Source organism: Anabas testudineus, chromosome 8 (assembly GCF_900324465.2).
Source record: "Anabas testudineus chromosome 8, fAnaTes1.2, whole genome shotgun sequence".
Classification (NCBI taxonomy): Eukaryota; Metazoa; Chordata; class Actinopteri; order Anabantiformes; family Anabantidae; genus Anabas; species Anabas testudineus.
In genome coordinates this window covers 18,091,872-18,105,467 of record NC_046617.1, presented here as the reverse complement: position 1 = coordinate 18,105,467, position 13,596 = coordinate 18,091,872, and the positions used below count along the sequence as shown (strand labels likewise).

Here is a 13,596-nt window from a genome sequence, read left to right as displayed (position 1 = left end):
ATTTCTGCATTCTAAAACATTTCATTGTATGCTGTGTTAACAGCAGCCCGAACCATAATGTAAGGGTATTATTCATGCTAAACGTGAGCTGGCCTGTTATTTAGCTTCATTCACATACCTAATCTAATGTAAATCTCTAGTGATCATGTTTCATTGCTGGAATAGAGTTTGAAAATAAATCCTGCTGTAATGTGAGTAGACAAGATTGTGGTTTGCACCTCTGTGGAGAGATCGAGCTCATGGGCGGCTACCGCTGAGCCCATTGCAACGGCGACAGCAGCAGAGGCGGCAACTCGTCCGTGTCTGTCTCTAGGCTCCACACGCTCAGCAGGGAGAACCAAAAAGTCTGGAGCAGCCACAGGACGGACATAGTCGGTGGGAAACACTCCAGACTTTCCGTACACAGCCCCGAACCGCCAACCTAAATGAACACCCACAAATGCCATGAGTTATGTACAGTTACTGAGAGGTTGAATGCAAACACAGACACACATGAACTGTTAGAAACACACACAAACTGTCACATGTGAAACACAAACATGGTAGAAAAACTAAAAAGTTTGTTAATCCATTAAAGAAAATGAAAATAGCAAATAAAAAAGCCTGACTTACTGAAAACAAACTCAAACCAATAACACAGACATGACAGAGACTCAGAACTGTTAAACTCACCAAACTCAGCAGTGTCTCTCTTCAACTCTTCCAGAAGCATGACCTTCTTCCTCACTATGCAGCCGTAATATTTGCCTGAACACAAACACACACACACACATACATGTGGGCGCATGCACAAACACAGCATGAAACGGCATCAATCTAAGGCACACTGCATGTCTCACAGAACGATTCCAGTTCTGTGTGTCTCACCGGCCTCCAGCCCATCCCTGTGCTGTAGTCTGATGATGTCTCCTTTGTGGAAGTTAAGCAGAGTCCTGTCTTCTGTGATGCAGTTCCGTACCGCCACCACATATTCTGAATCCTGACACAGACATGACATGTTAAATTGCCTTACACCTATATCATATAAATTAAAATAATACATTTTCGTTTTAGAATTAAAAATAAACAAATAAAGATGCCAATATTAGGACTCTCACTCAAACTGTCGTATAATTTCTTAAATATTCTGTCTCTGAGTCCTCCTACTGTGTGCAGTTAAACACCTGTTAAAATAAGCTCAGGTGTAAAATCGAGATGTGATCTATTCCTGTTAATCTATTTTTCTGTTGTTGCTTGCAAGATATTGCTTATGTTGCATAACCACTATATTTTACATTTGCAGCTTAGCACAGGTTTAGCACAAGCACAATCATCAATTTTTACCTTATTTTTTACCTTTACCTGTATTTTTTAGTTGTATCTCTCAGACATATGGTTTTGTTATTGCAGTTGTTATTTTCCACCTACAGTTCAATAAATAAATCAAGCAAACCTACAAAAACCACACATGCACACAGAGAGGCCCTCTGACCTTTTTGAGCTCTGTGAGGAAGTGGTCGATCATGTGTTTGACCTGTGGGGCCTTGGCGGAGAACAGGATCAGCTTCTCGCTGATAAGGTTGAACTCCAACATATTATTAGATGGAATGGACACAAACAGGATGTCCGAGTAGCTGGGAAGGAAGCGATTTGCAAAATCAGGAAGTTACAGAGAAAGAGACACAGAATAGCACAGATAATCTGAGAAAGACCTTCTGACTGAGCATTTCTCTGAATGTAATTTGAATAAAATAAATCAACAAAGCTATTTTACCTGTAAGGCCTCAGTACTCTGAAGTAATCTGAAGCAGTAGAGCTGCTTCTCACCATCTTCAGCAGCTTGATGCCTTTATGAGAAACAGACAGCACCTGTACTCCTGTCCCGACACTTCCCTGAAACACAAACACAACATAACATAGCAAAACTAGGAACTGAGAATTGAAAATTTGCAAGTTGTAGGTAAGAGTCTGTTAAAATCCCACAGGTCGCATGAAGAATTTATCATATTCAAAAAGACTTAAGAACTCACAGAAGCTGGGAAGAGGCGGGAGAAGTAGATCTCCCATGAGTCTCTGGCCATGGCGACAACTTTCTTCTTCACATTCTCATCATGTGTTCCTGAAATTGGATCCACCTTGTTCTCCGCTGACAAAGACACAACAGTTATCAATCCTGCAACTTATGTGTTAAATAAAAGCTTAATTAAAGTAGAGGAGGAAACTGTCTGGGGTCTATGAGCACAAAAGTTGTTTTTGGGAGAGGATATTTTTCTTTTACCAAATAGATCTTTCATCTTCTGTCTCTCTTCCTGAGTGATGCGAATGCAAGCCTCCGAGAAGGTGTCGTGCACGACCTGCAGAGCACACACTAAATTAGATAAATAAAGCTAAACAACATAAAGTAACGAAAAGTTTAATCCTTGATGTTGCTATGGTCCTGAAACAGGAAAGCAGCCCCAGAGCATTACACTGCCACCTCCTTTCTGTTGAAATTCTGTTCTTTATCTGACCTTCTGTGTTCAGTTTACACCGGATGTGACAGGACCCAATTTAGCATTCATTATGTTGTTGTTCGTCTTTTAACCCTGCAGTAAATCTCTCTTTTTGCCGGGCTGTGACGAGCCAACAACGCCAACGCTGATGGAAATGTCAAAACATTTCAGTGCTGGAAATTGAGCAATATTTTCCTACTGACATTTATAAATGGTTCTAAGATTACCAACAATAAAACTGTGGTCTTGGTTTGGCATTGTGATTAAAACTTTCCTTTACTGCAATCAGAGTTTGCCGTTTGTGTTTATCTACATACTACATATTGTTTTGGTGTGTGTGTGTGTGTGTGTGCGTGTGTGTGTATATATATATATATACATACAAAAATAAGTAAATTTAGGTAAATGTAAATAAAGGATGAGCATGTAAAACAACCTGTCTAAAGATCAAGTCCAGAATCAGTGGATTGTTGAAGGTCTCTTTAGGATAAAAAACCTGTAAACACAACAAAATATTTATTTAAGACAAAAATAGAGAATATGATGACTGGAAATTATGTTTGTTTTCATGACTTGCACCTCTTTTCTCATGTAGAGCTTCCAGGGAACGTTGGAGTAAGTGTAATATTCATCACTGGTCCTGCTGTGGAGTTGAGTCTGGATGACCTCCTCCTCTATTGGCAGTTCCCTTGAGACTGGACACAAACAATAAATAAAATGAGCCAAAATTTACAATTTAAAATTACAACCATTCTGCTGTTTATTATTGATGGCTTTATTTTTTTGATGTGAAAAGTGCACCTGGAGGAGGAGCTGGAGTTATGTTGGAGTTAGACGGACCAGCAGGACGAGACTTGGTGCTCTTGGTAACCTTAACAGTTCCCTCGTGTTTATGTTGGGAAGACTGAGACTTCCTCTGTGACTGAGGTGTGAAATAAATGTCACAAAGTAATTCAGTTAGCGCATGTGTATGTGTGAGTGCTAATTTAGATGGAAATTAGGTGGGAGGTTCAGTACCGGTTGTGGTGGGTTGGCCATCTGGTCTTTAAGGATCTCCATGGCTTCGTCATGAGGATCCGGCTTCTTTGTAAACATTTTCCCATCCCCTTTTCTACACACATTAAAGCATTAAGAGCAAATAATTGTTTCCTTTTAGTCCAACAGAGTTAGAAATGTGTGTACTGTATGTATGTGTGTGTTACCTGGGTGTGGGAGGTCCAGTAGATGTTGTTGTGCCTGCAGGTTGGTGGTGTTTGATGATGTCTTTGATGTCATGACTGGGCTCCAGTCGCTCAGTGTTATTTGCAGTGGATTGGATCACATCCTCAGGAGGAGAAGAAGGGCCTCGGGTCGGACCTGATAGTTAATTTAACTTTTATTATTTTGTTTTGAAATACATTTTAGAAGTTATATCATTTTAAATGTTCTGCAGTGGTGAATTAAGGATTCACAGACTGAGCACTGATTGATTTACTGACGTGGGATAATGTAGAGACATGAAAATAACACCTAGGAATCTTCCACTGAGGCACTTTATGAAGCTGACTTTTAGTTCAAAGGAACATTTGGTGCCAAACAACAATTTAGTATAATTAAAGCTGAAGGCTAAAAGCTAAACAGTAACACAACTCTCTTAGTCCAGTGTTTTTTAGGTGTCAGTGTAATACATACTCATTTTTTGCTGAACAGCAGCAGGACGTTGCTTGTCTTTGCTGTCTTTGGTCTGTGGAGAAACATCAAGTGATAGAGCTCGGTTTGTGATTCTGTCTTGTACACACACTGGCACTGTAGGGGTATTCTGTACAGTATGTACTCACTGGGCTGGGTGTGTAAGAGTGTTGCTGAGAGTAAATGTGATGCTGTGATGGTGGAGACTGAGGGGCTGGAGCAACAGGAGGGAAGGAGGACAACATCTGCTGCTGGATAGCAATGGCCTGCATGGTCATCTGCTGTGCCTGTGACACACACACACACACACACACACACACAAATGTTATATATATATATAAATATATATCTACCAACACCACTCCAACAAAAGCATAACTATCATGTTAATGCACAAAATTTACCTTATTTATGCAGACAATAAACAGCAGCATTAACATTATTGTTGAAAAAAACTATTATGACAAACCAGAATCATAGCTTGCTGGTTGATAATGGCCTGTTGCTGTTGAGTCAGTACTGCATGCTCTGAACCTGGAGAAGTAGGAACATACAGATGTGAAAAGAATTGTTGGTATCCTTCTGTTAAAGTGAGAAAAACCACAAAGGTCACGGAAATAACCTAAAACTGACAAAAGTACTATTACTAAATTAAAAAAAATGACTAAAAATGAACTCAGAAAATCAGACATTGGTTTTGAGTTGTGGTTTAATAGAAGCAAAATAAACTTATAAAACTGGGCTGGATAAAAATTATGGTACCCCTAGAAAAGATTTGACCATAGAGACATGCTAAACTAAAGTTTGTCCTGTGACTTCACACCTATTAGTAATCAGCCAGTCTTCCTATTTAAAGGGTGAAAAGTGGTCACTGTGCATGTTTTGGAGTCATGGTGTGTACCACACTGAACATGGAGCACAGAAAGCTAAAGAGACAACCTGCTGTAAAAGACAAGAAAACACGTCCGGTTGCCAATACACAATAAAACTGGAAGAACATCTAACATAAATGCATTTATTGTAATTCCACCATGCCCACATGCTTTTCAGGCCAAACATGCTGAAAAACCAACTGAACACCCAGGTTTTTTTGTACCTGGCACACCTGTCATCACAGGCGGGCCTGGAAATACAGGTGTGACCGGGAGACTGGGGACACCAGTGATGTGGGATGCCACATCAGCATCTCCATCAGCCGCAGAAGCAGAGGCAGGTGCACGTGTGGGTGACGGGGTGGGTGCTACACGTGTGGCAGGAGTGGAGGTAGGAGGAGTCTGCTGGCGGTGCAGGTGTTGGGGACGGTTGTATTGGTGATATTGTTGCTGTTGCTGTTGCTGCTGCTGCGGTTGCTGCTGTTGCTGCTGTTGTTGCTGCTGCTGCTGCTGTTGTTGATAGTGTTCGTGGTGGTGGTGGTGGGAGGGGATTGGCATGGCAGGGATAGGTGGCATCATTCCTCCTGCTACTGGAAGCACTGGCACAGCTTGAGAAGCAGCAGGTAGGGAAGAGGGTTATTAAAAGTTAGGAGCCGTGTCACTTCCAGGACTCCTGCTTTGAACTGGATTTAGTGGTTATTCTGGGAAGCACTTCACCATAACCAGATTAAACAAAAGTACATGCACCAATTTAGGAAGTTTACCACATAAAGTGTATTTTAATGGTTGTATGGATGGACATATTGTACTGTATATTCATGATGTGTGTGCATTAATATGTCAATTAGGGTTAAATACTACAATAACTAGTTAGTTAGACTATGACGGATGTTCACACATTACTGCAAGAAGTAAAAATGTAACAGTCTGCATAACATGCTAGATGTTGGATGTTTTAAATGATCAAACTAAATAAATACTAAAAGAAAACCAAAGCAAAATCAACTCAAATCAAGTGGTCAAAAATCCCAAAGGTTACCTTTAAATATCAGCACTGGATAAATACAATAAGCCTTTCATACAAGGTTATCAAATGTCAGGTAACATCCAGAGCAGCAACGTCTGTGAATCCACCATGTGAATCCACCATTTCACATGGTCTTTATGACAATTAGCAATGACTCCCTTTGTCCCTTTTTCTCTGTGTTACTGTCATCACTACTGCTACTGAACATTGTGCATCAGAGCGAGATCAGAGATTAGAAATTTAACAACAGTACCCATGGTATTGAAGGTGATACAAAACATCAACACTGATAAAGTTCAAATGGTAAAAACAGAGTAATGGGTAATAACAATTTACTAGAAATGGTTAAATTTGTGACTGTGAGACACAAACAGCAATGACACATTTACCAGGAGGAAGATTTAAGGGGAAGAGTAGTAAGTGTAGCACGAGAGAGAACGAGACTGACAGGTGCCTATACAAGAGGCAGTTCATTAAAGGTGTCGCCTGTGGTTACGGTGAATGGCTGTCTATGCATTATCTATGAGGTCAGACTGCTTCTTACAGCCTGAACTATAAGGGACAAATGAAGGTTGGTGAACTGTACACCTGAACCTTTACACTTCAGGACTGTTTAGTGTCACTAAGCTGCTTTAAAACCACAAATATTATAGAACTACAGTAATTACATGTATGAAATTATTCTATTATATATCATTTGATTTTATAATTGTTCATCTTTTGTTTGTATTGTACTTAACTACATTCCATGATAATGTTACTTGTATAATTTTTGTATGTCTTTCTGATTTTTGTCGACTCGTGTGTCATTTTAAAAATTATTTTTATTTTACTGATTATTTTACCTCATATGAATAATTGCCTTAGAAGAGTAGATATAAATATAGTTACTGGGAAACTCTAAAGTGGGAATGAAGTCAAAACCATTTGTCTGCACGACACTAATGACCGATTTAGGACCCATTTAGAACAAGCTGAATTATTGATGTCAGTGCAGAGGGAAGGAGAAATGGACAAACAGTGAGGCAAAAACAAAAGGCAGAGAATGCAGAATGCAGCATGCAACACCACACAAACATCTGTTTTACCTCCAGGATGGATTCCTGGTGGAAAAGGCCGACTGGGGGCTGTATGGCTTTCCCCCTCTCCTCTTTCTCCTCCTGGGATGCCTACACCTCCTCCTCCCTTCATCCTTGCAGACAAACTTCCAGTCTTCTCCATGTCCTGGTCGGCAGAGAGAAGCCGGTAATGATGGTGAGACAGTGCAGTTTGACAGACATGAAGCTGCAGACAAGATGTTTTTAGACTATGGGAGCAAGAGACAGGGAGTGTGTCGTATTGTGTTGGTTCAGAGCTTCTCTAAGTGAGTGGTTAGGAATCAAATACACCCCAGGAAGTACCGTACACACTAGAAAAGAAGCTCCAACACACACACACACACACACACACAGTCACCGTCTACATCTAAATTCAGCAGGAACCGTATTTGTATAACGGTGAGATTAGCAGCTACAAGTAAAAGTCCCACCTGAAGATGCTCAAATTTTTGAGTTATTTCAAATATTGAAACCAACATGGAAGAAATTCTGAACAAGGGATGATTGACACTAATTTGACACAGGATATAGATATTTATGTTGTTTTAATTTGAAATTGGGATTTGTGCCGATAAGCATACTTAAATTTCTAGACCTTGTTTGTGGTCCTTTGCCAGGATCTTGTTGTTGTTGATGAGTCAGTAAATCCAGAGAGAGAGCTGCAGAAGGCATGTGTGTGCCTGATGCTATAGTCAAATACGGTAGGTCGCTCAGTAACCCAATCATCCCTCCCTCTCTGCTCCATTCATACACAAACAGAAGCAGTGGATCACATGTTCCACCCATCCGTCAACACTCCACGTCTATTCGCACTCAAATGAAAGAGCATGTGGGGGGGGGGGTGTTTTTAAACTATCAAAAGTTTCCTTTATTTATTATTAATCCCAGTTGATTAATGTATAAAATGTAAAATAAATAAATGAAAGTAAAAATTTAGATTTTTTCAAATTGTTTGTTTTGTCTGATGAATAGATGTTCAGTTTGATGTGATGTGAGTTACGTTTATGTGTAGATTGGTACAAAAAACAGTCTGATACCATAATGAATTCCTCAATCTGTAATTTCTATCAATCACAATACAGGAGTGTCTATTCAGCAGAAACAACATCATTTGTACTTTGTCTTGTTTGTATATACAGGTAGGTTTTTTCCGTTACCCAGCATTATCGAGTTTTGCCTGGTAAATGTAATGAAAAACTTCTCAAAAGGTCCAGTAATAATCCTCACACATTTATAACACCATCTGGGTGTTACTGTTTAATTCTGTGTTTGACATGCTTTATGGGTTTTTGCATCAATAAATCACATCTGGGGTATGTCCGGTGTCTGGTGTATTTTAAGGAAAGAGCAGGATCTTCATGAAACAATTTTTTGTAATGTTAACTGGGTGAGAAGCTTCCCACCTGTACTGTCAACACATCTTTAATCTTTGTTCATATTAATTATTTTTATTATTATTACAGTTTAAATTATTTTTAAGGCAGCAGTGGTTGTGCAGTAAACTGTAGATGAGAGTACTCACTATGCTGCTGTCTGAGAGCACTGGGTCAAACAGACTGTCCAGGTAACGGTCCATTCCTCTTTGAGTCTGACCATCACTAAATGCGTCCGACTCCACTGGACATAAGGCAGAGAGAAGACTGGCTTTATACACTATAGATTTGCTACTTAAAAATAAATGTATTTGCACAAATATATGCGTTTTGAATATATTTAGGTGCATGTACCATGACTGTAGTAACCATCAGAGTCAGGCAGGCTGTTGGCTTGTCTGCTGCTGCTGCTAATAGGATAGAATGGAGCGAGCTCCTCATCTGAGTCAAAGCCACTGCCAAACAAAGCACTAAGAGAAGAGGAAAGGAGAAATAATTGTTTTGAAGTCAGTTATCGGCTGTACTATGTATATTTCAAGTATTTGGACATGCTTGTGTTTGTGTACTGACAGGCTGGCATTAGCTCTGACTCTCGCTGGGTTATCAGTGCTGATGATGAAGTAGCTCTTCTGCTTTGGGAACTCAGGCGGAAGCTCCAGGTCTGCAATCAAGTCCATCATGTAGTCGTGACCTGCTAACTCCACCCACTGGCCGTGCTCCTTCATCAAAATCGAACTCCCTCTCCACCAGTCAGAGACTCCCCTGCAAAACCATACAATTCAAGTACCTGTGGTACTAATGTGTGGATTTTTTACAGTAAAAAAATGAGTGTATATTTTCAACACCTGTGGCGCAGGATGTGTCCTGCTAAATCCTCTCCGCTCGTCCAGGAATGGACCGGACACAGGAATGACCCTCCTACAGGGACAAATAAATGAATTAAAAAAACAAAAAAATGGTTCTTTTCACTCTGTTTTTGAAATTATTTAATGTTGAAATGCAAAATCTAATAAATTACGCAATTCAAAACAGAGAGCCTATCATTTGAGCCTGACTGGCAATGAATAATCAATGATCAGGGCTGTAATCGATCCCACACATAAAGGCGATGCCAACGGTCTCTGCCACGCAATTCTTTTTTCTTTCTTTGAGGTATGTACTTAATTAAAGTGTAGGGTTACAATCTGTCAACTCTATATTAAAACAACAGTCGGTCGCTTACATGACTACTGAAAGACGTTTTGATTGGAACAGCTGAGTTTGTGTGTTTCTGGTAAAACTGGGCATGAATAGATTCTATAGTCTTTTTTGTCGCTACCCGTCCAGTGCAACTCAACGAGGAAGCACTGTCCATGGAAACACTAAAGAAAAATTATACAAATGAGGGAAATTTACACTGAAATACTAAGTACCAATAGGCTGCTCATTTGAAAATAATGTGATAACTGAATATAAAGGGAAACAATGTACTGCTTTTAATAAAAGCAGTACATTTTGTAAATATGTGTGCAGTTTGTTGTCTCACCATCAAAACAGTGCACATGCAGCACCATGTTAGCCTTCTTCCTATTGGCCGTCCACTCCAGCAGCGACAGTGGATAGGTCCGTGCAGTCTCTGTGGCGGAGCCCGCGCCTATTTGTGACTTTTGATTGGCTTGAATGAGTCTGTGCTGCAGTAGCGCCTGGCAAACGGGAGGAGCGTGGTCCGATACAAACCTGGGAAAAAGAAGAGGACATCTTAAAGTATTCTTTTAACTGGGGGGGGAGTACTAAGGCACTTTCATGTAAACAGTTCTGCAGATGTTGTCAGTATTTATCATTATCGCTGTCCACAGCAACATGTTTTTTTTTTTACTTCAGTAGATATTTGTCCATCTTGGGTGATGGGGCGAAGCTGCAGACACACGCCAGCAGCAGCAGCCAGCCTCTCTCAGCGTTGTCAGTGTTGATGTTCCTCCACACCTGGTTGACGACCTGAGCCAGGATCTCATCCCGTATCCCTGGAGATATCAGACCTCTTTGGATGATGTAATTCCCAAACATGTTTTCCTGTGCCCCATTCAGGTGAGGATCCCCCATGAATCGCAACACCTGGAGAAAACCAATTGTGTGAAACTATTCAATTCTAAAGTAAAATATTCCATTTAAATTAGTAGAAGTAGAAAGTAGAAACAGGTAGTTTCACATTTTCCAGCTTTGTGTCACTGTCATTACACAGAAACTGTGCCACTGAAATATTATCTCTCATGTAATCTTATTTCTGAAATGTTACCTCCCAATATCTCATTTTTACTAAGCTGCAGTATAAAGTGCTGCCTTTTTTTAAACAAGAGGTCAGCCTACCATGTTGAAGAGCTCCAGAGCCTCCCTCCTCAGGTCCTCTTCTAAACGCGTCAGAGGTGACTCCAGAGGGGCCATCAACATCCCAAACTTTGGTTCCTACAGTGACAAAAAAGAATAAAATAAATGTGAAAATAAATCTGCTTGAGACTGGATTAACACAAGGGGACAGCGGGGCTTCCATGATGAGCAAATTGTTGGTTGTAATGCATAAAAGTATCCACATAAAATGTAGAAATATATGACACTGTCTTTTCTAATATACCACAGTTTTTTGTACTATTATTTTAGTTAGTTTGTCTTATTTCAACAAATTGCTGCACTTCTCACCCTGAAGTAGATCTGCACATAGCGGTAGAATGGGTAGTTGTTTATGTCCAGAGGAAGAGTGAGTTGAGCCTCTTCCTGGATATGAGGAGCCTGAAGCAGAGCCAAACAGTCTGAGTGCAACTCCCTCCTGACTAGAGAAAGACATAAAAGGTCAAGTCAACCTCTCTGCATTCTGGAGTCTAATTGTCATTGAACAAATAATTCTTTACATGATGTAATTTGGCTTATAAATAATATGTTGTATGTTCACCACATATTGCACAGACAGACATCTCCTCACCTCCTGCAGAGTGCAGCAAAGCACCCAGTTCTGCAGGGATCACCAAGTGTGTGACATTCACCACCTCCCGCTTAGTCAGCTCCTGAAAAGTAATTGGTTTTAACAAACTTGCACAGTGACAATGGATGTATCTCATGTTCAAGAAGAGCACCCTACTGTATAATAATAATAATAATAAGCTCCTTGTGAGAATGTGATATTAGGGTTACCATCTCTCTCCTCCTTCTCTCCTCCTCAGCTTTTCTCTGGGCTTCAAACTTAATCTGCAGAAGAAAATGTAAACTAACAAGTTGGTGCTATTTCCTAATTTTCTTTTACAATATAATCCTTTGATAAAGCACTTCCATGTACCTTGATATATTGTTTGCGGTTGACATACATATGGACAAGAGAGCGGAACCGGACCAGACTCTCCCTCATCTTCACATAGCGCTTCCTGCAGGACAGAAAGGGAATTTGAGGGACTGAAATTGAATTGTACCATTAGCACTGTAGTAGAGTGCATGGAAATGCAGACTCAACAGCAGGATGTGCGTCATGTAATATATTTTAATGTTTAATAACAGCAAAATATAAAGATGTTGTTAGGAAAATTTTCTTCTTTCTTTCTGACATTATATACTACTACAGTGTATAATGGAGATAGTAAACGTATAGTAAACAGTACCACAGTGAATACTTGACTGTCTAATCAACTACATCACTGGCTGTTATGGAACAAGCATAGGAGCATAGAAGCTGACCTTGTGAGGAAGCCTCGACACTGAGCCTGCAGCCCGATGATCTTGTTGCGGAAAGCCACGTAGCGTTTCCTGACGAAGAACATGCGAGTGTAACGCTGCAGGGTGAGAGCGGCGAGGTGACGGGAGCGCTCCCGTTTACACTCCAATAGCTGGTAGATGTCCTCCTTTAGAAACAACTGAAAGTCCCACATAACACAAACACTCGGTTGGCTATCTATATGGTACACCAAGTCCTAACTGATGCAATACTTGAATAATACTTGAATCTTCATGTAGGTCATAATGCTCAGCTTTTGTTTTAAAGACCTGAACTGTTTGGTCATTTTGGAGGATGTAGTTAAAAAATAACTACGGTAAGTTATTAAAAAAAAGTGCATGTGGACGATGAAAAAATATGACACCCCTTAAATGCTGGAGTTGTTAACAGTCAGCACGAGATAAGTGAATCTCACCTTTGTGACTCCAACATGGAAGGCTCCTGGTCTGAGGGGGCACAATTTGCTGAGCATTATCACACAGTTCTCTCCATTTGCAGCCGGGAGATCTCGTATCCCCACCAAAGACTTATACCTTGAGGTGAAACATGCATGCAAAAAACACACATAGAAAAGAAACAAAGATATTTATATTTCAATATTAACAGTCTACAGATTTTCAGCTACTGTATCATTGTCAAACAAACTGCTGGTACTTTTATTGGATTATTAAAAGACACTGGATGACAAATTGAAGAGAAAACCAACATAAGACCAGTGATTTAAAATCTCTGAATCCCACCAGAGATGAATACCTTTCCTCATTTTGCTGCTGTGTGTATGTTACCTGAACAGGAAGATGTAGAAAGGCATTCTGACAGGATATCCCTCTCTACGGATCCTAATGGTCTCCAGGACACCGGAGTGTCGCAGCTGGCTGCTCACAAGTTCAACTTCAAACACACCTGGTTTCTGAGAAAAGCAAAAGTGCAAATAAATATATGTAAACACATTTATATTATTAAATGTCATTATCTATGGTAAATTTGAACTCATGCCTGCAAATGATCAGTGTCAGTGTTTGACAGTCTACCTTCATATTATTTGGCTTAATGCAGCGAACGAAAAAAGGGTTGCACCTAAAAGAAAAGAAATGACATCAATAACCAGCTGATTTTTTTGACTGATGTATGAATTATTCATGTAGAGCAACTGCACTAAATATCTCCAGCTCCTTTTTGCTTCACCTCTCCATCTTCTCCACCAGTTCCATCAGAGACTGTTGGAACTTGCTGCTGACAGTCGGAGCTTGGTATTTTCTGGTAACTGTGCTGCTCTTCCTCATATGACCTCCTCGCTGCTGACCCATGGCCTCTGCATGACTCTGGAATAGGTTTGACACCATCTACACACACACAAG

General features: G+C 40.2%; 1 protein-coding gene across 1 annotated transcript in view; it reads right to left on the bottom strand.

Moving 5' to 3' along the window:
* myo15aa (myosin XVAa) overlaps positions 1 to 13,596 on the bottom strand; it is a 43,864-nt gene that overhangs the window by 4,985 nt on the left and 25,283 nt on the right. Inside the window, exons 19-50 of the mRNA XM_026354822.1 lie at positions 13,424 to 13,581; positions 13,270 to 13,315; positions 13,024 to 13,148; positions 12,654 to 12,771; positions 12,202 to 12,377; positions 11,810 to 11,894; positions 11,668 to 11,721; positions 11,459 to 11,540; positions 11,179 to 11,309; positions 10,852 to 10,947; positions 10,364 to 10,599; positions 10,034 to 10,224; positions 9,354 to 9,426; positions 9,079 to 9,270; positions 8,863 to 8,978; positions 8,658 to 8,752; positions 7,127 to 7,262; positions 4,609 to 4,673; positions 4,289 to 4,426; positions 4,143 to 4,194; positions 3,674 to 3,827; positions 3,489 to 3,582; positions 3,273 to 3,393; positions 3,051 to 3,166; positions 2,908 to 2,967; positions 2,258 to 2,333; positions 2,010 to 2,125; positions 1,754 to 1,872; positions 1,472 to 1,613; positions 868 to 979; positions 673 to 747; positions 219 to 421 (exon numbers count right to left, since the gene is read on the bottom strand). Of these exons, the coding sequence (XP_026210607.1) occupies positions 219 to 421; positions 673 to 747; positions 868 to 979; positions 1,472 to 1,613; positions 1,754 to 1,872; positions 2,010 to 2,125; positions 2,258 to 2,333; positions 2,908 to 2,967; positions 3,051 to 3,166; positions 3,273 to 3,393; positions 3,489 to 3,582; positions 3,674 to 3,827; positions 4,143 to 4,194; positions 4,289 to 4,426; positions 4,609 to 4,673; positions 7,127 to 7,262; positions 8,658 to 8,752; positions 8,863 to 8,978; positions 9,079 to 9,270; positions 9,354 to 9,426; positions 10,034 to 10,224; positions 10,364 to 10,599; positions 10,852 to 10,947; positions 11,179 to 11,309; positions 11,459 to 11,540; positions 11,668 to 11,721; positions 11,810 to 11,894; positions 12,202 to 12,377; positions 12,654 to 12,771; positions 13,024 to 13,148; positions 13,270 to 13,315; positions 13,424 to 13,581 (3,753 nt within the window). The remainder of the gene's footprint in view (positions 1 to 218; positions 422 to 672; positions 748 to 867; positions 980 to 1,471; positions 1,614 to 1,753; positions 1,873 to 2,009; positions 2,126 to 2,257; positions 2,334 to 2,907; positions 2,968 to 3,050; positions 3,167 to 3,272; positions 3,394 to 3,488; positions 3,583 to 3,673; positions 3,828 to 4,142; positions 4,195 to 4,288; positions 4,427 to 4,608; positions 4,674 to 7,126; positions 7,263 to 8,657; positions 8,753 to 8,862; positions 8,979 to 9,078; positions 9,271 to 9,353; positions 9,427 to 10,033; positions 10,225 to 10,363; positions 10,600 to 10,851; positions 10,948 to 11,178; positions 11,310 to 11,458; positions 11,541 to 11,667; positions 11,722 to 11,809; positions 11,895 to 12,201; positions 12,378 to 12,653; positions 12,772 to 13,023; positions 13,149 to 13,269; positions 13,316 to 13,423; positions 13,582 to 13,596) is intronic.